At 38.4% G+C, this 24,492-nt stretch overlaps 2 protein-coding genes across 2 annotated transcripts; both read right to left on the bottom strand.

Annotated features, from left to right (window-relative positions):
* Positions 1-7,584: 7,584 nt before the first annotated feature.
* On the bottom strand, positions 7,585-11,038 carry LOC103931064 (flavin-containing monooxygenase FMO GS-OX-like 9). Its single transcript, XM_048587984.1, is given in 8 exon segments — positions 7,585-7,923; positions 8,039-8,212; positions 9,086-9,221; positions 9,519-9,601; positions 9,730-9,888; positions 10,060-10,130; positions 10,381-10,636; positions 10,638-11,038. Coding segments are annotated over 8 exon segments (1,401 nt in total). The 5' UTR covers positions 10,956-11,038; the 3' UTR covers positions 7,585-7,719.
* An 8,698-nt stretch (positions 11,039-19,736) lies between these two features.
* LOC103931073 (flavin-containing monooxygenase FMO GS-OX-like 9) lies at positions 19,737-23,287 on the bottom strand. Its single transcript, XM_009340490.3, has 7 exons — positions 22,593-23,287; positions 22,272-22,342; positions 21,942-22,100; positions 21,731-21,813; positions 21,301-21,436; positions 20,253-20,426; positions 19,737-20,135 (listed from the first exon to the last, which is right to left on the bottom strand). Exons 1-7 carry the CDS (start codon positions 23,149-23,151, stop codon positions 19,932-19,934), a joined length of 1,386 nt encoding a protein of 461 aa, XP_009338765.1. The 5' UTR covers positions 23,152-23,287; the 3' UTR covers positions 19,737-19,931.
* Between the last annotated feature and the right edge of the window lie 1,205 nt (positions 23,288-24,492).

The raw sequence follows: 24,492 nt of genomic DNA, 5'->3' as shown, positions 1-24,492 counted from the left end.
TAGTGAATGTAATTGAGTGATATATAGAAAAACATTACAATAATACATTCTCTCTTTCTCTCTACATTTCTTCCTTATCTCTCTAAAATCATAGTAATCTTTCTGCATCAATACATCTCTGCAATATAATATGTTGCTTTACATGGTATCATTCGCCGGGTGAGCAATTCTTGCTTGCACGGTTCTCTCGATCTTGGATTCTTCATTCCGCTGCTCTAGTTCTTCTTCTCTGGTATTGTGTTGTATTTTTTTTTCTCTTTGGTTTCGGGCCTTTACACGTTTCCCTCTCTCGCGATTGTTCCTCTTTACAATCGTGCCCGCCAAGTGTTTGTTATATTTCCTGTGTGAATTTCCTTCTTCACAAGCTGCAATGGTGACTGCTACTCAACTACAAATTGTGCAATCGCCAATCACCTCTCTTATTTCTACTGTTCCTACGTCGGTTACTGTCAAACTTGATGAGTCCAATTATCTCACTTGGCACTTTCAGATGCAATTGCTTCTTGAAGGTCATGGAATTATGGGGTTCTTGGATGGTTCTCTTCCCTGTCCTGCACGGTTTTTATCCTCGGGGTCTGGGGAGTCTGATGTTGATTCTGGGGATTCTTCTTCCAGAGCTGATACAGATGAATACAAGGTCTGGAAAATGCATGACCGTGCCTTGATGCAGCTCATCACTGTCACACTTTCCCCATCGGCTGTATCCTGTGTCATTGGTAGCACAAGTGCTCGAGAGCTGTGGATTCGACTCAAGGAGCAATTTTCCATTGTTTCTCGTGCCACCATTTTCCAAATGAAGTCTGAGTTACAGAATATAAAGAAAGGCCCTGATTCCATATCTCAGTACTTGCAGCGCATTAAGGAAGCTCGCGATTATTTGACTGCTGCAGGGGTGTATTTCGAAGATGATGATATTGTCATCTTAACTCTCAATGGCTTGTCAGGGGAGTATAATACTATCAGATCCATTATTCGAGGTCGCGACAGTGTAATTTCTCTTAAAGACTTGAGATCTCAGTTGCTTGCTGAAGAAGCCATGGTTGAGAATATTGCTGTTACTCCTTTCCTTTCTGCAATGATGGCCAAGAATTCTGAATCTGGTTCCAAGAACTCGTCTTTTTCATCCAACGGGTATACTGGTAGTTCTCATCAAGGGAGTCCTGCAAATTTGAGTCCAGGGTATTTGAGCACTCAGTCTTCGGGGTTTTCTGGATCAAATCCTCCACATACATACTTCAAGACCAATTTCAATAAGAACAAGGGCAGAGGTAAATTCAACTACAATTCTAATTCTCGATCTGGGAACTTTCGAAATGTCTACCCTACTCCTGTTTCTGGTATTCTTGGTGCATCTCCCTCACAATCGGCCTGTCAAATATGTGGAAAACTTGGTCATCTTGCTGATACATGTCGATTCCGGAACACTGAGGTTATTATAGCTGAAGGATGTCAGATTTGTGGCAAAAAGAACCATACTGCCCAATTTTGCCATTTTCGTAATGCAAATGTGCCTGGCACCACCTCTCAAATGTCTGCAATGCATGTCAATTCCTCATTATCCACTCCAACATCAAATGCTTCTTCTCAGCAGTTTTGGCTTACAGATTCAGGGGCAACAAATCATCTCACTGCAGACTTGCAGAATCTTTCCTTGGCTACGCCTTTCCCATCCACAGAGACCATTCAAACTGCCAATGGTGCAGGTTTATCAATTTCACATACTGGTTCATCTATCATTCATACACCCTCTCAAAAGTTGAAGCTTAATTCAGTGTTATATGTTCCAAGAATTACTCAGAATCTGTTATCTGTGCACAGAATCTGTCTTGATAACAATTGTTGCCTAATTTTTGATGCCTTTTCTTTCTGGATTCAGGACAAAGCCACAGGGAGGACTCTGTACAAGGGGAAGTGCAGTAATGGGTTATATCCAATACCAATTTCCAGACCAGTTGTGCTTCAGCAACAAGGATTTAAAGCTGCATTTCTTGGACAGCAAGTGCATTCCAGTTTCTGGCATAGCAGACTAGGTCACCCCTCCAATTCTATTGTCTCCACTATGCTTAGAAAATCAAATATTTCAGTTTCTCCTGATGTATTCTCTTCTTTGTGTCACTCTTGCTTACAAGGAAAATTCAGCAAGTTACCTTTTTCCCCATCTGTGTCAAAATCTGTAATTCCCTTTGAAATACTGCATAGTGATGTATGGGGCCCTGCTCCCTGTACCTCTATTGATGGATACAAATACTATGTGACATTCATTGATGAATGCACTAGATATTGTTGGCTGTTTCCCTTGCATAATAAAAGTGAAGTATGTTCTGTGTTTATTCGATTATATCAGTTCATCTTTAATCACTTTGCAGTCAGTATTAAAACCTTACAAAGTGATGGGGGTGGGGAGTATACAAGTACTGTGTTTCAATCTTTTTTGATAGCCAAGGGAATCACTCATCACATTTCATGTCCTTATACTCCAGAGCAAAATGGCCTGGCAGAAAGAAAGCATAGACATATTGTTGAAACCTCAATCACATTGTTACAGACTGCATCCCTGCCTGCATTCTTCTGGTCTTTTGCTTGTCAAACTGCAGTCTACCTTATAAACAGGATGCCTTCCTCCACTCTACATAACCAATCCCCATTTGAGGTTCTTTTTCAAACAGTTCCAGATGTTCAACACCTAAAGATTTTTGGTTGTGCATGTTTCCCCCTCTTAAAACCTTACACTAGGAACAAACTGCAACCTAAAACCAACTTATGCATTTTTCTGGGATATGCATCTAAGTACAAGGGCTATATTTGTTTTGATGTTACCTCCAAGCGATCCTACATTTCTAGGCATGTGCTATTTGCTGAGTCTACTTTCCCATAGTCTTCTCTTGTCTCTAAGTCATATTCCCATTTCCAGAGGTCTAGTTCTCCAATTCCAGTAAGTTCAGTGTCTATTACTAATAACAATACTATTGTTGAAGCACCATCAACCACTTCTATGTCTAGTCCTCGGGCTCCTCCAAAATCTGCTAATGCCAGATCTCTCCAGTCTCCATCTCCACTGGATACATCTCAGTCTCCATCACCAAACGACACAAGCTACCCCATTACTGGCACTTCACCTCAGTGTACTTCCTCTGCTGTCCCTGTGGCTCCTGAGTGTCCCTCAGACTCTTTACAAGTCATTTTTCCTATTCCCCCATTAAACTTACATCCTATGCAAACAAGATCAAAGAATGGCATTGTCAAGAAGAAAGCATTTCTTGCCCTGGTCTCCGAGCCTACAGAAGTGGATTTATCACAGATTGAACCAATGTCTTACAAATCTGCTCTGAAATCTCCTGTATGGGTTAAAGCTATGGAGGAGGAGATTCAAGCCTTACATTCCCAGCACACTTGGTCCTTGGTACCCTTACCATCAAATCGAAATCTTGTGGGGTGTAAGTGGGTTTTCAAGATCAAGAGGCATGCCAATGGAACTATCTCAAGATACAAACCTAGGCTTGTGGCCAAGGGGTTCAATCAAGAGGCTGGGATAGATTATGGTGAAACATTCAGCCCTGTAGTTAAGCCTACTACAGTGAGGCTTGTTCTTGCTTTAGCTGCACAGTTTGGTTGGGATTTAAGACAGCTTGATGTCAAAAACGCTTTTCTGTATGGAATCCTGCAAGAAGAGGTATACATGGCCCAACCTCCTGGCTTTGTGGATTCTATCTATTCCTCATCTGTCTGCAAACTTCACAAGTCTCTATATGGTCTCAAACAAGCCCCAAGGGCATGGAATGAGCGGTTTACTAATTTTCTGCCTTCTCTGGGTTTTCAAACAACTTATGCAGATACTTCCTTGTTTGTCAAACACACTGAATCTGGGGTTGTCGTCCTCCTCCTTTATGTAGATGATATAATCATCACAGGGAGTGCAACAGCTAGCATTCCAGCAGTCATTGCTGCATTGGCAGCAGAATTTGATATAAAGGATCTGGGATCACTCCACTATTTCCTTGGCATTCAAATTACAAAAACTGCAGACGGGTTATTTCTTTCCCAGCATAAGTATGTTAATGATCTGTTGACCAGAACAGAGATGCATCTGTCAAAGCCCTGTGCCACTCCTTGCTTGCCTCATCATCGGCTCCTCAAGGATGATGGAACACCATTTGATAATCCTGCGTTATACAGAAGCATCGTGGGTGCTTTACAATATCTCACTTTCACACGCCCTGACATTGCCTTTTCTGTGCATCAAGTCTGTCAGTTCATGCACTGTCCTATGGAGTCCCATTACTTGGCTGTCAAACGGATATTACGTTATCTGAAAGGGACTCAACACTATGGTATTCAATATGTCAAAGGTGAAATGGAGCTGAATACATTTAGTGACGTTGACTGGGCAGGGGATCCCAATGACAGACGCTCCACAACTGGTTTTGTTGCTTTCTTAGGCCATAATCCCATATCGTGGTCATCCAAGAAGCAACAAACAGTTTCTCGCTCATCTACTGAAGCAAAATATCGTGCTCTTGCTACAACAGCTACTGAGATCGATTGGATAAAGCAGATTCTTGCATTTCTGCAGATTGCCATCTCAACTCCTTCAACAATGTTCTGTGATAATCTGTCTGCCATTGCTCTTACCTCCAATCCAGTGATGCATCAACGAACCAAACATATTGAGATTGACATTCATTTTGTTCGGGAAAGGGTTGCTAAACAGTTACTTCATATGCAGTTTGTCTCTTCTACTGAGCAATTCGCTGATATTCTGACTAAAGGACTGTCTGCACCTTTGTTTCGTGCTCATTGTTGCAATCTCAGCCTTCGTGATCCTCCTCCTGAGCTTGAGGGAGGATGTTAACAATATATAATGAATGGTTAGATAGTGTGCCATGTGTCAATGGATTAGTAGGTTTGTTATAAGGAGGTTAAGGCAGTTATAACAAACCTTAGTGAACAAGCTTGTAGTGTGAGTATATAACAAATGTAGTGAATGTAATTGAGTGATATATAGAAAAACATTACAATAATACATTCTCTCTTTCTCTCTACATTTCTTCCTTATCTCTCTAAAATCATAGTAATCTTTCTGCATCAATACATCTCTGCAATATAATATGTTGCTTTACAAAAAGAGCCGAAACCCGGTCGTGAAAAAACCGGTAATCCGGGTCGCTCCGGTACCTCTCAAGAGCTACCTTGTCATCCACTGCGAACATTCTCTCTTCAATGTCCCGGTCATCCTCATCATCATAATTCCTGACGTCCTGGCGGGAAAGTATCCGGTAGAGAACTCGAACAAGGTCTCCCATGCCGCCGAAGGAGCCGGCGATGGGAGCCAGGTTGGTGGCAAGGGTCTTGGGGGTGGTTGTGGTGGAGCCAATACGCCGCCGCGTCAAACCCCCGTTCGTCGTCTTTGCCCGTGCCATTGGACCTGTCGAGGAGGTTGCACATGAGCTTGAGGGTGGTTAGGGGATTGTGGGACCAAGCCAAGGGTAGCAATCGATTCCTCATCACATGAAGTAGCTTTAGATCTATTGCATGTAGACATGTGTTTCAAATTTTGGAATTTTAGTAAATATTTTTATAATTTGTAGAATTCTTCGTTTAAATAGTGTTCTTAGAACTATGGTATGAAAAATTGTATATGGGATGTGTACAAAATCACAAAATAGAAAATCCCAGGAGTCCTCTTTAAAAACAACCGACCGGAGCGAACGACACTGATCACAAAGACTGCATTGTTTATATAAAGGGTGAAGGCATTGCCTCATCCAAAATAGAGGTTTCCTAAAATTCAACAATTCTAAAACAATCAAAAGCAGTTCAATTTTGAACAACCAAACAAGAAAAAAAGCTTCAAAATTAGAGTTTTACTTGAATATATATAATTATTATAAATGAAATTGAAAAAAAAAAAATTTGTTTTTCGGGTATTATTATTGACACCCCAAATATCTCATTGTGCACTCTAAATACCTCTTGAGAGCCCTTTTGGCCAAGCGTTCCGTCAGCTTGCATTCACTATGTGGGTCAATAACCTCCATGACTTGGCCCTCAAGACTCTGGTACAGAATGCCGAGCACTGCTTCAAAAGACGAGAACTCGCCGGCAATGGCGGCAAGGTTGGAGGCTAGGGTTTTCGGTTGATTCTGGTGGAGCCAAGACACCGCCACGCAGAAGGATTCTCTGTCGCATTTTCCAGTGCCGGTGTACCTGTCTATAAGGTTGCATACGAGCTTGAGCGTGGTTAGTGGATTATGGGAACATGCCATCGGGAGCAGGTGGTTGAGGTAGTTGCGGTTGGCTTCCTGCTGGAGCGCCGTGTCGGGTTTGACGAGGCGGAAGAAGATATCGAGGCAGGGGTTCCCGAAGAAGGTGAGAAAAATGGGCGGCGGAGCTCTAAAAGCGGAGGAAGAGCAAAAGCAAAAGCAAAAGCAAAAGGATTTTGAATTGTGTGCACCGGAGGAGTTGGAGGAGGAGGAGGAGGAGGTGGAGCCATTCTTCCGGCTGGTGAAGCATTGGGGAGGCCGACATTACGGTAGTTTCCTCATACTTTGAGAGCGGAGATGAGTCGGACTTGCGCCACCGGTTTGATCTTCGGAACCCAATCGAATTAGTGCGGACTGTGCTTTTTTTCCAATGGACTTATCGGAGAAGGACTTGATATTGACAACTGATTTTACACCAATATATCGCTAAAACATGAGGGTTATAAATTTAAAAGTTAAAAGTTAAATTTGGAGACAAATACAGAAATACTCGTACAGGAGTTCTACTCCTTTCTAATGGATGGTAGCTAGATTGAGTCCAATTTAAAGTCAAATCCAACTTTTTTACGTGTATTGAATGATATGGTCCTTATCTTTCAATTTCTTTTTAAAATCTTTTGTTTAAATTTTCAGAATTTTGGATCGTTAGAGAAGGAAGTTGGTTGCTTGACATTTTGGGGCAGATTCAAAGCCTAATTAGCTACTAACATTTTTAAAATTTGTCTTTTTAAAGCTTCCATGCTTGGATTTTAAATTTTTTACTGGTTTGTGAGAAATTAATGGAAAAAAGAATCAAGGGGAAAGCCTTTATTTTTTGGATTTTCTCTTCTGTGAAACGTAGGGTTAGACCTCAGATTTTCTGAATGGAATTGAAGTATGATCTTGATATAATCATTCTTAATTTGTGAAGGAAACAGTTCTCACAATTACTATTAGTAGATGTAACAGGTGACACAACAACAATAAGAATAAAACGTTCCTGCTTATCGACATCTGTTTCATATAAGTCATGAAAAACGTCTCTAAACTCCCGCATCGTTGTCTCAATCTCGAACCTCCGTTGGCCTTCTATTGCTGGTTTTTTTTTTTTTTTGTATCCCTTTCAGATTTGAGTCACATTTTTGTTGCATTGCTATCTTAATTTCGTTTATTGTTCACTTAGCTCTAGCTGTGTTGTTAACTACAAATTTCACTATTATGTTCTGTTTTATTTAACTGCTGAGAAAGGATTTGGAAAATAAAATCCTTATCAATTTATCGAACAGTGTTTTTAGAACTTATGGTATGGAAAATGGTATATGGAATGTGTACAAAAGTCGCAAAATAAATAATCACGGGAGTTACTTAGGAGTTTTATTTTGAGTAATGTTACACTTACCACATATTTGTATCATCTTTCTAATAGAAGTAAAGTTCACCAACACATTTGAGTATCATCTCTCTAGTATTTGTAGAGTTATTACAAAGGAAAATCTAAATCTTGAGGCCCAAGTTGAGTGAAATGTGGACTTTGAAGAGCCTCTTGAAGCAGCTCATGATCGTCCCACGAATCCTTATATGTTTCTAAGTCGGTCTCAGCATTTCTTATTGTCGAAAGGCAAATCTTTTTCCTCCATTCTTCCAAACGTGGGAACCCTATGTCATCCCCATATCTATCACAATACTGCAACAACAAGCGAAACAAAAAACGTAAAGACCTTAGAATATAAACTACAATGGTTACTGAGTCGCTTGATCAGTAAATGTGATGCAAGTAATTTTGTTGCACGAAAGTTTACCTCGAAGTCGCCAATCTCGTGGGTGTTATGCTTCGGAATGCCAGCAATCTCCCTTGAGTGGTAGAACTCCTTGATGGAATGCATCATGTCATCCCTTGATGGCAATGATGTTTTGCCAGAGAGTAGTTGAGCTATCCATTTTGCTTGTGACTCAAAGAAAGGGAACGCTATGATCTAGATCAGATTTATCGATTGATAAATATCATTTTTCACAGAGATCTATTAAATTAATTACGGATTAGGATCGTTTCCGGATCATATCTATTTGGATCCTGATCAACCGATCCTCGCCATTCGTAGTACATCGTGCGGCCAGCATCAAGTTTATTTATTTATTTTCAAATTTGCACCAGAGAACTCTCTCTCCCGTTCCACAGTTCCACTCGTCTTTCTCCTTCTCCTCTCCTCCCGTCCCACAATTCTTTGGGATCAATCAATTCTGAAACGTTGAAACCAGATCATATCGCAGAGAAGGGTTTACTAGTCGGCCATGGAAGCCATGAAAAGCACCATAAGTGATGGATTCGCCGGCGCAGAGAGAAGAGATTAGGACGAGCACCGCTCTGTCAAGACGCAAGCTGCGTCACTCATGGAGACTCAGAGAAGAGAGAAAGAAGAGGATCAGGAGGAGCCTAGAAACAGTATCGGTTGATCCTGAGAATCCGGATAGATATATCCGGAGACGATCCGAATTCTTAAACTAGAATGAATCATTCTAATTATGCTCCAAAGTGCTCTATATTTTGAATTTTTTGTTGTCAAATTTTAATAATTGTATTATCTTTAACCAAGAATCTATACCTCAAAGCATACTAAAACTGGAAGACCCAAAACCCCAATAGGGCTCCCCGTTTTGTGAGGATCATAGGAAAAACGTTTATCGTTCACATCCTTATTCTTACTTTGTAAAAAACTGTTTCCACAACATAAACCTTAACCTTTCAATCACAAACAAAAAAAAAACAACATTTTTCGTTGTACCTTGGCTCACACTCCCTATACCCCAAAGCATGCTATACATTGTAAAATTAGAAATGTTATAGTTACCTTTGTTGCAATGCCTATAAAGGATAAAGAGGGTGCAAGTGATGGAGGGAAGGTGTGCTCATACAGAGGGCCCACTCTGTTATCATCTATAGCAACTATTCCCTTGGTGTCAAGAAAGGGGAATATGTATGAATACCTGCACACATTCCACTTGGAACGATTAATATACACTATTTCAAAGGGAATGCATCTGGGTGTGGATCCAAAATTCGAATGTGGGGACCCACACAAAATTTTCAGTCAAAATCAAAAGACTATGGTTAACCAATCACTTTCCAAAGCAAGTCCATCGTTTGATAGAACGAAGGGATGTTATGTGCCGGTATTTGAAATCAATCATGTTACATAATAGTGTATGATTAACTTATAATTTATTACCACTTTGTCATAATGAAATTTTCGTTGTATTGATGATATTGGATTGAAAATTTACCCAGTACAGTATATGATAGTGTCTGCAATGACCCAAGAACCGTTCACAAATAATACATTCCCATCTTCTTGGAGTGACTCTATCTGCATTTGGTTGCATTTAAATGTCACATAAAAGAAATCTGTACTGAAACACAGCTTTATATATTTGCTTATAATCTAGTCCTAGACACCAAACGTGATGTTTAATTTTAAAAGCTAATTTATTGTACCTGGGGACGAAGGTGCAAGTTTTCGTGTTTGGAAATGACTTTGGACAAGCCCTCAGATATGTCAAGAGATTTGGCACTGAGATAGATTGCCTTGGCCACATCCACTAGTTCCATTGATATATCTTGTCCGCTTACTGAATTTCCAACCACCACCACAACCTGCAAATGAGCAAAAGGATCATTTCATCTCTTTTGTGCTAGAAACTTTCGTTGAACTGTATAAACTTATGGTAGACAACTTGATTCTCCAAACGCTTATAAGCTATGAGGAAATGAGCTAACAATATATATCAAGCTAACTATTTAGTAATTAACTATATATTGCCTTGCCTCATCACGAAATGGCTCCGGAACCCTGTAGATGTGACTATGCATTTGCTTCCTCTTCCATGCATCCATTCCTAAACATGACCAAATTGAACCCACCGCAATTAAAAAGAAAAGAAAATGGAAATAGAGAAAAAAGAAATTTGAAACCACATATAATTATGATTAAAAACGTGATTATTATCCTTTTTATTTTTTAAAATTATTATGTGAGAAAGTTGAAATATTTGTTAGTATATGATTGATAAAAAATAATGTCAAGACAAAATCCTTGTTAGACATGAGCTAGCATGAAAGTAAGGAAATTATTAAAGTAGTAAATACCTTTAATGGACGGCAACCTTGGCTTAGAATAATGGCCGGAGGCCACAACCACCGCATCAAACACCTCCTCCACGAAAATCTCCGTCTTCTTCTCCACACTCCTCACAACCCATTTCAAATCTTTGCAACCAACTGCATCTCCATCCAACATCCCCACATATGAAACCCTCGTATTGAACCTTATCAACTCCCTCAACCCAAACCAATCACAAAAATCCTTGAGGTACAAAAGAAGCTCCGTATGGCCAGGAAACCTCCTCATGTCCAGGAAACCTCCTCATGTCCCTACCTTTCTCGACTGCAAATGGAAAGTCAGTGAACCCCGTGATCTCTCTTGGAAACATGAGTCTCAAAGACGTGTAAAGACTGCTATGCACTTTCAGGGTAGGTGCCCTTCCTAAGGGATCCTCTCCCTCCACATTTGGGTCGTACAGCCACTGCCCTCCCACATCATGGTTTTGTTCCAGCACCACCACCCTGTGACCTTCGTTCCTCAGCTCCCTTGCAGCTACAAGCCCTGAGGGTCCAGCTCCAATCACGCATACATTTTTGGATTGGTAATTTTCAGAAGCCATGGTTGGTTTAAGGTTTAGGCTTGTGGATTTTTTTTTTTCTCTTCTGGGTGTGGGAAATTTGTTGTTGTTGATGGGATTATATATATATATATATATATATGTTAATTTTCTTCACTCAAACTAATGGAAACAAAATTAATAATAATGTTATGAGTAAATTATAGTAATGATTTCTTAATTTTAATTCAATTAGAGTATTGGTCCATCAACTAAAAATCTATTATCATTGATCTCTTAACTTAGCAAAACGTGCAACTATGATCTCACAACTTTAATCTAACTAGAGAAATGGTGCCTCAACTTTATCTCAATTAGAGCAATGATCCCTCAACTTTAACCCAATTATAGCAATGGTCTTTCCAACATAACTCATTTTGACAAATATCTGATGAAAATAACCATAGTTACACATTTTGATGAGTTGAGGGACCCCAATTGTATCAATTGTCCTTCCAACATAACTCATTTTGACAAATTTTGACGAAGTTGACGAAAACGACCATAGCTACACATCTTGATGAGTTGAGGGGCTAATGGTAATAGATTTTTAGTTGAGGAACTATTACTCTAATTTGATTAAAATTGAAGGACCATAACTACAATTTACTCTAATGTTGTTAGGAGATAAGTCATAGTCTGATGGAGATGGTTTGCTAGCTCGGAGACGACACTTTGATAAATTAAAGTCAATGCCTAAAAGTTGTCTACTTTTAACTAAATAGTTTACTTGCATGAAAATTTTCAATCTCATCCTTTTGTTATTGGGTAAGGGTAATGGTAGGGAAACTAAATTTAGAGACTAAATTTGTAAACTAAATAAGAGCAACTCTAGTGGTGCAAAGCCCCCTAGGGCAACTTACTATTGAATGCCCCCCAATGAACAGTGATTGTCTTTAATGAACAGTAACTGCCTTTTGTATCTTCACCCCTAAACTGAATAGTCATGGTAATAGGCAATAAAATATTAGTAATTTTTATTTTATAAAATAATACAAAATAATTTTATTTGTAATTTTGGATAAGATTTTTAATCGTTCTCGTTGCGCCACGTGTCATTATCCAAAAAGACAATTTTTTGTGATAGATTTTTATCTAATGCCGTTGTGCCACGTGTCGTTACCATTTTAGAATCGTTAATAATATATTTTCAATAAGATTTTTAACCAATCATGTTGCGCCATGTGTCATAATCTATTTACAATCTTTGAGGATAGATTTTGATCAAATTTTTAACGAATGCCAGCATGCTACGTGGCATTATCTACAACATAATCCTTTCTTTTTCCTCCATACAACCCACCATCCATCCTAAGAAATCACACACCAAATCAAAATCTCTATCATTATTCATAGTTTATACTTCCTTCTTACAATGTCTTCTTCAAGGATGTTGTGGGAAATCAATGAGCAAGAGAAAGAATTGTTTAAGTCAGGGGAAGAAATGTTCAATCTCCATGTGGGTGAAAATGAGATGGAAGAGGATGAGGATGAAGAGTGTAGAAGGAAAGATGATGAAGCAAAAAGCCAAAGAGCCTCACATTCCTGTCGAGTCATCTAAACTATGGCTCAGATCTCTAGGACTAGCTATTCTGCAAACATTGATAGAACCAGGTAACAATGAGGTGCGGATCTCTTGGACAATTATTTTGTCTGTAAAAGTGCATTCCCTGATACGTACTTTAGACGTCGTTTTATAATAGAATGACATTTGTTCAACAAAATCATGATTGCTTATGATTCTTACTTTGTGCAAAAGAATGATGCTTTTGGTGTTATGGGTCTCATTCCTAAGCAAAAAATTATTGTTGCCTTGCAAATGCTTGCATATGGAGCATTTGCATATCAAGTGGATGAGATAGTGAGGATGGGGAAATCAACCATTCTTGAGTCCCTAATGAGGTTTTGCTCCGCAATTGAATCTATCTACACCACAGAGTACCTCCGGATATCTACTGAGATGGACTTGCAAAGGCTTCTGAAGAAGGATAAGATGAGAAAGTGAGGTTAAGTAGGTTATTCATTTGGAAAATATTTTGCCTACCCTTGTAATATCATTGTCATTTGTATTTTTTGTAATCATAATATATATGTAACTTTATTCTGAAATAGCTTTGCTATAATGTTAAAATCATCAAGTGATGAGGATTGATTAGCTATTAGGATATGTTAGATATTTGATTTCTTTCATTATATGAAAAGAAAAGAAATAAGCTGATAACGATTGGTAGGAGTATTTTTGAGTCTAAATGTTTCGCGTTGCCTAATCATGAAAATCATACATAAGCTTTATATTACACTCGGTTAGACCAATGTGCATGTTTTCTCATACTAAACCAAGGCCGAATGCATTTGTATTTTAGGTTGGACCAAAGAGGTGATCGAAACCCAAATGCAATAGGCATTCTGGAAAGAATGATTCATGCATTCTAGAAAGAATGATTCATGCGTACTTTTAAGAGGGGTAAGGTTTATATCCTATTTGACTGGGTATAACTAATACTTCTTTTTTTGTTACTAATAAAATCTCCCTAAAAAAAAAATTGCTTCTTTAAAATTAACACACGAGTAATTAATCAATTAAACAACTCCAATTACAACCAGTTGGAGGCACTACTAGAATTTTCGCTAGAGGACAATTGGTGTCTATTATAAAGAGTGGGTATTGATATTGATGACAAACCTCAATTGTCACCAAGTAGCCACTAAATAAGTGTACATGTCTATAGAGAAGTCTCTATTGTAACAATGGCTACCCTTAAAAGATCGGTGCCACCTAAAACAATGCCCTAATTCATTGTTGTCAAAGTTGAAAATTGTGTTTTTAAAAAAGGATGTTGTGTGTGGGCATCCAAATTGGAGTATCATATTTCCTTTTCTGTTTTTGGTGAGAAAACAAATTGTAATATCATTAAATATAAGAATACAACTATAAATTTGTCATTAAATATAAGAAACAAATTGTAATATCATTAAATATAAAAATACAACCATAAATTTGTCATTAAATATAAGAATACGACTATAAATTTGCATAACTGATATTTTATACAAGTTTGTACAAATGTTGGAAACAAACTTTAAAAAGTCTTCAAACTCATTGTTTCCAAGAGCTTAATCATCTTAATAACTTGAATCTGATCATCAGATGCAGCCTGCACCCAAAATCAAACCCACAAATTTTGTAAGAATAACGTTAACTCAAGTCCAACTGTTAAAATGATTAGAGTTGAGGACAACACTGAGATATGATCATATAAATACCTAGGAAAAGTAGATTTTCAAGGGGTTTACAGTCATAATTACCATACAAAAATCTCAACAAATTCACTGCAACCCTTCTGCAACTTCAACTAAGAACATATTAAATTGACAAGTTCATGAATATGCCGACCACCTTCAACCTTGAAACAACAAATGATCTCCTAATCTGCGTGGGTATTCAAGAATAAGATAAAGAAAGTATAGATACTATATTTATGACCAATGGGCAGAGGACAAGATACAAACAAAGCATTTGCATATGAATGAGTGAGAACATATATGAGAACGGAATATCAGTGAAGAGCGCACGCATACTCACACATATAAATGCATTAATATTTTCTCTTTTTTTTCAGAAACTAAAAAAACCAGGAAATTCCAATACAAGAGTTTAGGATAGAAACATATAGTTCTTCCGAGAAGGAAAACAGCCCATGCACCTAAAGTGGCTCCAATTGAATCAGCAACAAAGCCAACAGGTAGCCCAAAAAGATAACCACCACCGACCAGTTGGAGGGTCATTATCTACATAGTTTTAGGGTTGGAGGTTTATCTAGACTAAAGGCAGCTAAAACTACCATTCAGCTTCAATTGGAAAAGTATAAGATCCAGAAATTGAGTCCTAAAACTCAAAAGGCGAAGAATCGTTTAGGCTATGTTTGGATGAGGCTTGTGGCTCTACGGGCATGGCTAGTTTTGATAGTATTTTTCGTGTTTGCATCATTGTCTTGGATGCTTTGTAGGATCTTTTGACATTGCTATTGCCGTGAAGACAGAACTTAAAGCTAGTATTCATGTTGTTTATATGGCTTTGGAGAGGGGGCATTCTCTTTGGGTTGAGTGTGATTCTTGTTTAGTAAACCTCCTTTGCGAATTTCTTGCAGAGGAAAGTGGCGCAGTCTTCACAGAAATTCGCAGCCTGAGTGATCTCCAACCGGTCACCATCACGGCGGTCCATCCCCTCCTTCAGAATTCGAATGTCCCGCTTGATGCAGTGGGCGAAAAGAGCCGAAACCTAGTCATGTAAAAACCGGTAATCCGGGTCGCTCAGGTACCTCTCAAGAGCTGCCTTGTCATCCACTGCGAACATTCTCTCTTCAATGTCCCGGTCATCATCATCATCATAATTCCTAACATCATAGTAGGAAAGTATTTGGTAGAGAACTCAAACAAGGTCTCCCATGCCGCAAAGGAGCCGGCGATGGGAGCCAGGTTGGAGGCAAGGGTCTTGGGATGGTTGTGGTAGAGCCAATACGTCGTCGCGTCAAACCCCCGTTCGTCGTCTTTGCCTGTGCCGTTGGACCTATCGAGGAGGTTGCACATGAGCTTGAGGGTGTGTTAACAGAAATGTAGAAAACACAGAGATGCAGAAAGAGCATGTATTGAAGAAGAAAAGAGAGAAGGGAATGAGAGAAAAAGAGAGAGAGAGAGAGAGAGAGAGAGAGAAAAAGTAATTGATTACATTGATACTGAATTAATCTTTACAACTATGAGAATACAGTTTATATAGCCATCATGACTAACTTGCAGCCTAAGCTATTTATATAACTAATTTTGGTAACAACTCTAACAACCTTTGGATATTGTCAACATCCCCCCTCAATCTCAACTGGGATTGCCCAATTTGAGATTGAAGCAGACCATCCAGCAATCAACTTCTTACAATCATAGAAATCAAGAAACACAACCTTCTTCGGCAATCGGCCTTCAATGAAAAAAGGGAACAAGAACTGTAATCCGGCAATCGACCTTAATGGAGTTGCACATAATAACAACAAACAAAACTTTTCAAGAACGTTACTCCGGCTATCGGCCTTTAAGGAGTGACACACAATATCTGAGACAGAACTTTTCACTTGGCTATCGGCCTTATGGAGGAAACAAAATGCATTCAACACACTTTTGGCAATCGGCCTTTTTCGAACAAACTGGCATACAAGAAACACCATCGAAGAAGAAAATTTTCTCAGGGAAGAACTTTCTTGCGATATCTGCTTGGAGATTTGCTTTGAACCAAGTACTACTCCTTGTGGGCACAATTTCTGTAAGAAGTGCTTGCGGTCTGCCATTGACAAATGTGGGAAGAGGTGCCCCAAGTGTAGGCAGCTAATCAGCAATAGTAGATCCTGCACCATCAACACGGTTTTTTGGAACACAATACAACTCCTGTTTCCACAAGAAGTTGAAGCAAGGAAAGCTGTTGGAGCCTCAAATGGCAGATAAGCTGATCGTCAAAGTCCTGGAAGGGCGGTATATAACGCAAGGAATGCTCAAAGTAGAAGGGCATCGGGGCCATCAAGCACAAGCAACGGCAGATAAATGACCATGAGGAGAAGATGGGTAATATTAAGCCAAGATGAAGAGGATGAAGCTGAGCATCGAAATCAAGAACAACTGTTGATAGAAGCATTCGGTTTTTAAGGGCATCAAGCAGAGAGATGAATGTAAGGAGGATGAAGGCTTGAATGACCAAAACGTCGTCGCTAAGTGCGTTGGGATATAGAACGTTATCTCTGAAGCAAATTTTCAGTGCGGCATTTAAGCAAACAGATGGAGTGTAGAAGTGAGTAACAAAACCTGAGACTTGAGTGGATGATCAGAAAACCCTATTACAGAAGCTTCAACAGATCAGCTACCAGAAAACCCCAGCGAAGTAGGAAGAAATCCTCAACAATTACAGCCGAAGAACAACCCTGAATGAGCACAAGATACAATATCACAAAAAACCCAATTAACAGACAATCTTTTAGACAACAAAAAATCTCGGCAATCGGCCTTAGGGAAATACAATCAACAATTTCATAGCAACTGAGAAATGGCAATTGGCCTTAAAGATTCTCAAATATGGCATTCGGCCTTGAAGTCTTAACAAATCTGAAGTATACGTCTATCGGCCTTGACACTTCCAAAATTCCCAAGAAAATTCTCATCTCGCTTTCTTCACCTCTTCACGATCTCAATCTTCGAATCCCCAAATCTCTAAATCCCTAAATCGATCATCAGCCCACAGACTCTGCGATTAGATCTTTCCGACAGCAAAATCAGAGAAGAAAGATGAAGATCACGGCTTTGCTGGTCCTTAGGTGCAATCCAGACGAATCCGACCCGATCATCAGAAAACGCACTCGAACATCCAAGCTTGTACGAAAACTCGTTCACCCACAGCGGAAGAGGATCACCAAAGATCAATCCATGGCGATGATACCATGTTAACAGAAATGCAGAAAACGCAGAGATGCAGAAAGAGCATCTATTAAAGAAGAAAAGAGAAAAGGGAATGTGTGTGAGAGAGAGAGAGAGAGAGAAAAAAAAAAAGTAATTGATTACATTGATACTGAATTAATCTTTACAACTATGAAAATATAGTTTATATAGCCATCATGACTAACTTGCAGCCTAAACTATTTAACTAACTAATTTTGGTAACAACTTTAACAACCTTTGGATATTGGATATTGTCAACAGTTAGGGAATTGTGGGACCAAGCCAAGGGTAGCAATCGATTCCTCATCACATCAAGTAGCTTTAGATCTATTGCATGTAGACATGTGTTTCAAATTTCTGAATTTTAGTAAATTTTTTATAATTTGTAGAATTCTTCGTTTAAATAGTGTTCTTTGTACTATGGTATGAAAAATTGTATATGGGATGTGTACAAAAGTCACAAAATAGAAAATTCCAGGAGTCCTCCTTACAACAACCGACCGGAGCGAACAACACTGATCACAAAGACTGCATTGTTTATATAAAGGGTGAACTGAAGGCATTGCCTCATCCAAAATAGAGGTTTCATAAAATTCAACAATTCTAAAACAATCAAAAGCAGTTCAATTTTGAACAATCAAACAAGAAAAAAAAAAAGCTTCAAAAGCTTTAGAATTTTACTTGAATATGTATAATTATTATATCATGAAATTGAAAAAAAAATATTATTTTTCGGGTATTATTATTGACACTTCAAATATCTCATTATGCACTCTAAATACCTCTTGAGAGCCTTTTTGACCATGCGTTCCGTCAGCTTGCATTCACTATGTGGGTCAATAACCTCCATGACTTGGCCCTCAAGACTCTGGTACAGAATGCTTCAAAAGACGAGAACTCGCCGGCAATAGCGGCAAGGTTGGAGGCTAGGGTTTTCGGGTGATTCTGGTGGAGCCAAGATACCGCCACGTAGAAGGATTCTCTGTCACATTTTCTGGTGCCGGTGTACCTGTCTATAAGGTTGCATACGAGCTTGAGCGTGGTTAGTGGATTATGGGAACATGCCATCGGGAGCAGTTGGTTGAGGTAGTTGTGGTTGGCTTCCTGCTGGAGCGCCGTGTCGGGTTTGACGAGGCGGAAGAAGATATCAAGGCAGGGGTTCCCGAAGAATTAGGTGAGAAAAATGGGTGAGCGGCGGCTGAGCTCTGAAAGCGGGGAAGAGCAAAAGCAAAAGCAAAAGGATTTTGAATTGTGCGCACCGGAGGAGTTGGAGGAGGAGGAGCCATTCTTCCGGCTGGTGAAGCATTGGGGAGGCCGACATTACGGTGGTTTCCGCATACTTTGAGAGCGGAGATGAGTCGGACTTGCGCCACCGGTTTGATCTTCGGAACCCAATCGAATTAGTGCGGACTGTGCTTTTTTTCCAATGGATTTATCGGAGAAGGACTTGATATTGACAACTGATTTTACATGGGGGTTATAAATTTAAAAGTTAAAAGTTAAATTTGGAGACAAATACAGAAATACTCATACAGGAGTTCTACTGCTTTCTAATGGATGGTAGCTAGATTGAGTCCAATTTAAAGTCAAATCCAACTTTTTTACGTGTATTGAATGATATAGTTTTTATCTTTCAATTTCCTTTTAAAATCTTTTGTTTAAATTTTCAGAATTTTGGATCGTTAGAGAAGGAGGTTAGTTGCTTGACATTTTGAGGCAGATTCAAAGCCTAATTAGCTACTAACATTTTTAAAATTTGTCTTTGTAAAGCTTCCATGCTTGGATTTTAAATTTTTAACTGGTTTTTGAGAAATGAATGGAAAAAAGAATCGAGGGGAAAGCCTTTATTTTTTTGGATTTTCTCCTCTGTGAAACGAAGGGTTAGACCTCAGATTTTCTTAATGGAATTGAAGTATGCTCTTGATATAATCATTCTTAATTTGTGAAGGAAACAGTTCTTACAGTTACTATTAGTAGATGTAACAGGTGACACAACAGCAATAAGAATAAAATGTTCCTGCTTATCGACATCTATTTCATATAAGTCATGAAAAACGTCTCCAAACTCCCGCATCGTTGTCTCAAACTCGAACCTCCGTTGGCCTTCTATTGCTGGTTTTTTTTTTGTATCCCTTTCAGATTTGAGTCACATGTTTGTTGCATTGTTATCTTAATTTCGTTTATTATTCACTTAGCTCTAGCTATGTTGTTAACTGCAAATTTCACTATTATGTTCTGTTTTATTTAACTGCTGAGAAAGGATTAGGAAAATAAAATCATTCTCAATTTATCAAACAGTGTTTTTAGAACTTATGGTATGGAAAATGGTATATGAGTAATGTTATACAAAATTCATGTTATACAAAAGTTGCAAAATAAATAATCGCGGGAGTTACTTAGGAGTTTTATTTTGAGTAATGTTATACTTACCATATATTTTTATCATATTTCTAATAGAGGTAGAGCCCACCAGCACATGTAAGTATCATCTCTCTAATATTTGTAGAGTTATTACAGAGGAAAATCTAAATCTTGAAGCCCAAGTTGAGTGAAATGTGGACTTTGAAGAGCCTCTTGAATTAGCTCATGATCGTCCCACGAATCCTTGTATGTTTCTAAGTCAGTCTCAGCATTTCTTATTGCCGAAAGGCAAATCTTTTTCCTCCATTCTTCCAAACGTGGGAATCCTATGTGATCCCCATATCTGTCACAATACTGCAACAACAAGCGAAACAAAAAACGTAAAGACCTTAGAATATAAGCTACAATGGTTTCACGAGTCACTTGATCAGTAAATGTGATGCATGTAAATTGTGTTGCACGAAAGTTTACCTCGAAGTTGCCGATCTCGTGGGTGTTATGCTTTGGAATGCCAGCAATCTCCTTTGAGTGGTAGAACTCCTTGATGGAATGCATCATATCATCCCTTGATGGCAATGATGTTTTGCCAGAGAGTAGTTGAGCTATCAATTTTGCTTGTGACTCAAAGAAAGGGAACCCTATGATCTAGATCAGATTTATCGATTGATAAATATCATTTTTCACAGAGATCTATTAAATTAATTACGGATTAGGATCGTTTCCGGATCATATTTATCTGGATCCTCGGGATCAACCGATCCTCGCCATTCGTAGTACATCGTGTAGCCAGCATCAAGTTTATTTATTTTTTTCAAATTTGCACCAGAGAACTCTCTCTCCCGTTCCACAGTTCCACTCGTCTTTCTCCTTCTCCTCTCCTCCCGTCCCACAGTTCTTTGGGATCAATCAATTCTGAAACGCTGAAACCAGATCATGTCGCAGAGACGGGTTTACTAGTCGGCCATGGAAGCCATGAAAAGCACCGTAAGTGATGGATTCGCCAGCGCAGAGAGAAGAGACTAGGACGAGCACCGCTCTGTCAAGAAGCAAGCTGCGCCAGTCATGGAGACTTAGAGAAGAGAGAAAGAAGAGGATCAGGAGGAGCCTGGAAACAGTATCGGTTGATCCCGAGAATCCGGATAGATATATCCGGAGACGATCCGAATTCTTAAACTAGAATGAATAATTCTAATTATGCTCCAAAGTGCTCTATATTTTGAATTTTTTGTTGTTAAATTTTAATAATTGTATTATCTTTAACCAAGAATCTATACCTCAAAGCATACTACAACTGGAAGACCCAAAACCCCAACAGGGCTCCTCATTTTGTGAGGGTCGTAGGAAGAACGTTTATCGTTCACAGCCTTATTTTTGCTTTGTAAAAAACTGTTTCCACGACATAAACCTTAACTTTTCAATCACAAAAAAAAAAAACCAATATTTTTCGTTGTACCTTGGCTGACCCTCCCTATACCCCAAAGCATACTATACGTTGTAAAATTAGAAATGTTTGAGTTACCTTTGTTGCAATGCCTATAAAGGATAAAGAGGGCGCAAGTGATGGAGGGATGGTGTGCTCATACAGAGGGCCCACTCTGTTATCATCTATAGCAACTATTCCTTTGGTGTCAAGAAAGGGGAATGAGTATGAATACCTGCACACACTCCACTTGGTACAATTAATATCCACTATTTCAAAGGGAATGCAACTGGGTGTGGATCCATAATTTGAATGTGGGGACCCACACAAAATTTTCAGTCAAAATCAAAAGACTATGGTTAACCAATCACTTTCCAAAGCAAGTCCATCGTTCGATAGAGCGAAGGGATGTCATGTGCCGGTATTTGAAGTCAATCATATTATATAACAGTGTATGATTGACTTATAACTTATCACTTTGTCATAATGAAATTTTCGTTGTATTGATGATATCGGATTGAAAATTTACCCAGTACAGTATATGATAGTGTCTGCAATGACCCAAGAACCGTTCACAAATAATACATTCCCATCTTCTTGAAGTGACTCTATCTGCATTTGGTTGCATTTAAATGTCACATAAAAGAAATCTGTACTGAAACACAGCTTTATATATTTGCTTATAATCTAATCCTAGACACCAAACGTGATGTTTAATTATAAAAGCTAATTTATTGTACCTGGGGACGAAGGTGCAAGTTTTCGTGTTTGGAAATGACTTTGGACAAGCCCTCAGATATGTCAAGAGATTTGGCACTGAGATAGATTGCCTTGGCCACATCCACTAGTTCCATTGATATATCTTGTCCGCTTACTGAATTTCCAACCACCACCACAACCTGCAAATGAGCAAAAGGATCATTTCATCTCTTTTGTGCTAGAAACTTTCGTTGAACTATATAAACTTATGGTAGACAACTTGATTCTCCAAACGCTTATAAGCTATGAGGAAATGAGCTAACAATATATATCAAGCTAACTATTTAGTAATTAACTATATATTGCCTTGCCTCATCACGAAATGGCTCCGGAACCCTGTAGATGTGACTATGCATTTGCTTCCTCTTCCATGCATCCATTCCTAAACATGACCAAATTGAACCCACCGCAATTAAAAAGAAAAGAAAATGGAAATAGAGAAAAAAGAAATTTGAAACCACATATAATTATGATTAAAAACGTGATTATTATCCTTTTTATTTTTTAAAATTATTATGTGAGAAAGTTGAAATATTTGTTAGCATATGATTGATAAAAAATAATGTCAAGACAAAATCCTTGTTAGACATGAGCTAGCATGAAAGTAAGGAAATTATTAAAGTAGTAAATACCTTTAATGGACGGCAACCTTGGCTTAGAATAATGGCCGGAGGCCACAACCACCGCATCAAACACCTCCTCCACGAAAATCTCGGTCTTCTTCTCCACACTCCTCACAACCCATTTCAAATCTTTGCAACCAACTGCATGATCTCCATCCAACATCCCCACATATGAAACCCTCGTATTGAACCTTATCAAATCCCTCAACCCAAACCAATCACAAAAATCCTTGAGGTACAAAAGAAGCTCCGTATGGCCAGGAAACCTCCTCATGTCCCTACCTTTCTTGACTGCAAATGGAAAGTCAGTGAACCCCGCGATCTCTCTTGGAAGCATGAGCCTCAAAGACGTGTAAAGACTGCTATGCACTTTCAGGGTAGGTGCCCTTCCTAAGGGATCCTCTCCCTCCACATTTGGGTCGTACAGCCACTGCCCTCCCACATCATGGTTTTGTTCCAGCACCACCACCCTGTGACCTTCGTTCCTCAGCTCCCTTGCAGCTACAAGTCCTGAGGGTCCAGCTCCAATCACGCATACATTTTTGGATTGGTAAATTTCAGAAGCCATGGTTGGTCTAGGGTTTAGGCTTGTGGATTTTTATTTCTCTTCTGGTTGTGGGAAATTTGGGAAGAGGATCCCCGCCAGATCGTTTTTATGAGAATTTTAGTGATTCCGTGATTGCGACAGTTTATTGTACATTATACGATAAATTTTTGTTAAATATTATTTATATTTAATTTTAAATTTTAAAATAATTTATAATCATACGATATACGATCAATAGCCATAATTACGGAATTCCTAGGATATCAGGAAAAGCATGCGGTTCCGGAAATTTGTTGTTGTTGATGGGTTTATATGTATATATATTTAATTTTCTTCACGCAAACTGATGGAAAAAAAAATGATAATAATGTTGTTGGGAGATATAAGTCATTGTCTGATGGAGATGGTTTGCTAGCTTGGAGACAACACTTGATAAATTAAAATTAAAGTCAATGCCTAAAAGTTGTCTACTTTTAAATAAAAAGTCTACTTGCATGAAAATTTCCAATCTCATCCTTTTGTTACTGGATAATGACAAAGAGATTAAATTTGTAAATAAAATTTTAGAAATTAAAAAATATGTAAATTGATGATTGATTTATTATTTAAATATTGATAAACGTAATCGCTCTTATTGGTGACATATTATTTAGTTTGTAAATTTTATCTTCAAATTTAATCTCTCTAATATTACCCGTCGTTATTTGTGATCATCATCATCATGCCCCAACCAAAATTATCTTGAGCCAATTGAGGACTTTGGAATACATGCGGGTTTATGAATGCAAGTTTTTAACAAATGATATTATCTGTATTAATGGGCTAATGAGTGGGCTAAGCCTCACAATGGGCTAACAATAATGTGGTTCAAATTTATCTTTGACGAAAATCGAACCTAAAACCTTTCACTTACAAATAAAGACCACTAAACCGTAGTACTAAGTGACTGCAAGTTCAATTCAGTCCTTATAACATTTCATAAAATAAATAAATAAATAAATAAATAAATAAAGAATGCTAGGGAGATCAATGATACTCTTTTTTGATAACCTTCAACTTCACAATTTAATGACAATCTTTATGCTAATATTATAAAAAAAATTATGTCAAAAATATGAGCACAGTAATACTCAACCAACCTCATTTTACCAAATTATAAACCTTTACATTCACGTTCTTACACGTCGATTCCAGCTCCACACACGTTCTTTTGCACGTTGATTCCACCAACGTTCGAGAGGATATTTTATGAAAATCACTTTGTATTATTGATTTCAATACTGTTTGAATACCAACAAAACGAGATGAACTTTCATCCAACAGCAGTTCAGAAAAGGAATTAATGGGCATCCCATCAAGGTT

This window comes from the organism of the source record quoted next, unplaced genomic scaffold, assembly GCF_019419815.1.
Source record: "Pyrus x bretschneideri cultivar Hongxiangsu unplaced genomic scaffold, Pyrus_bretschneideri_v1 Contig27, whole genome shotgun sequence".
Taxonomy (NCBI): Eukaryota; Viridiplantae; Streptophyta; class Magnoliopsida; order Rosales; family Rosaceae; genus Pyrus; species Pyrus x bretschneideri.
This window is presented reverse-complemented; position numbering and strand designations above follow the sequence as displayed.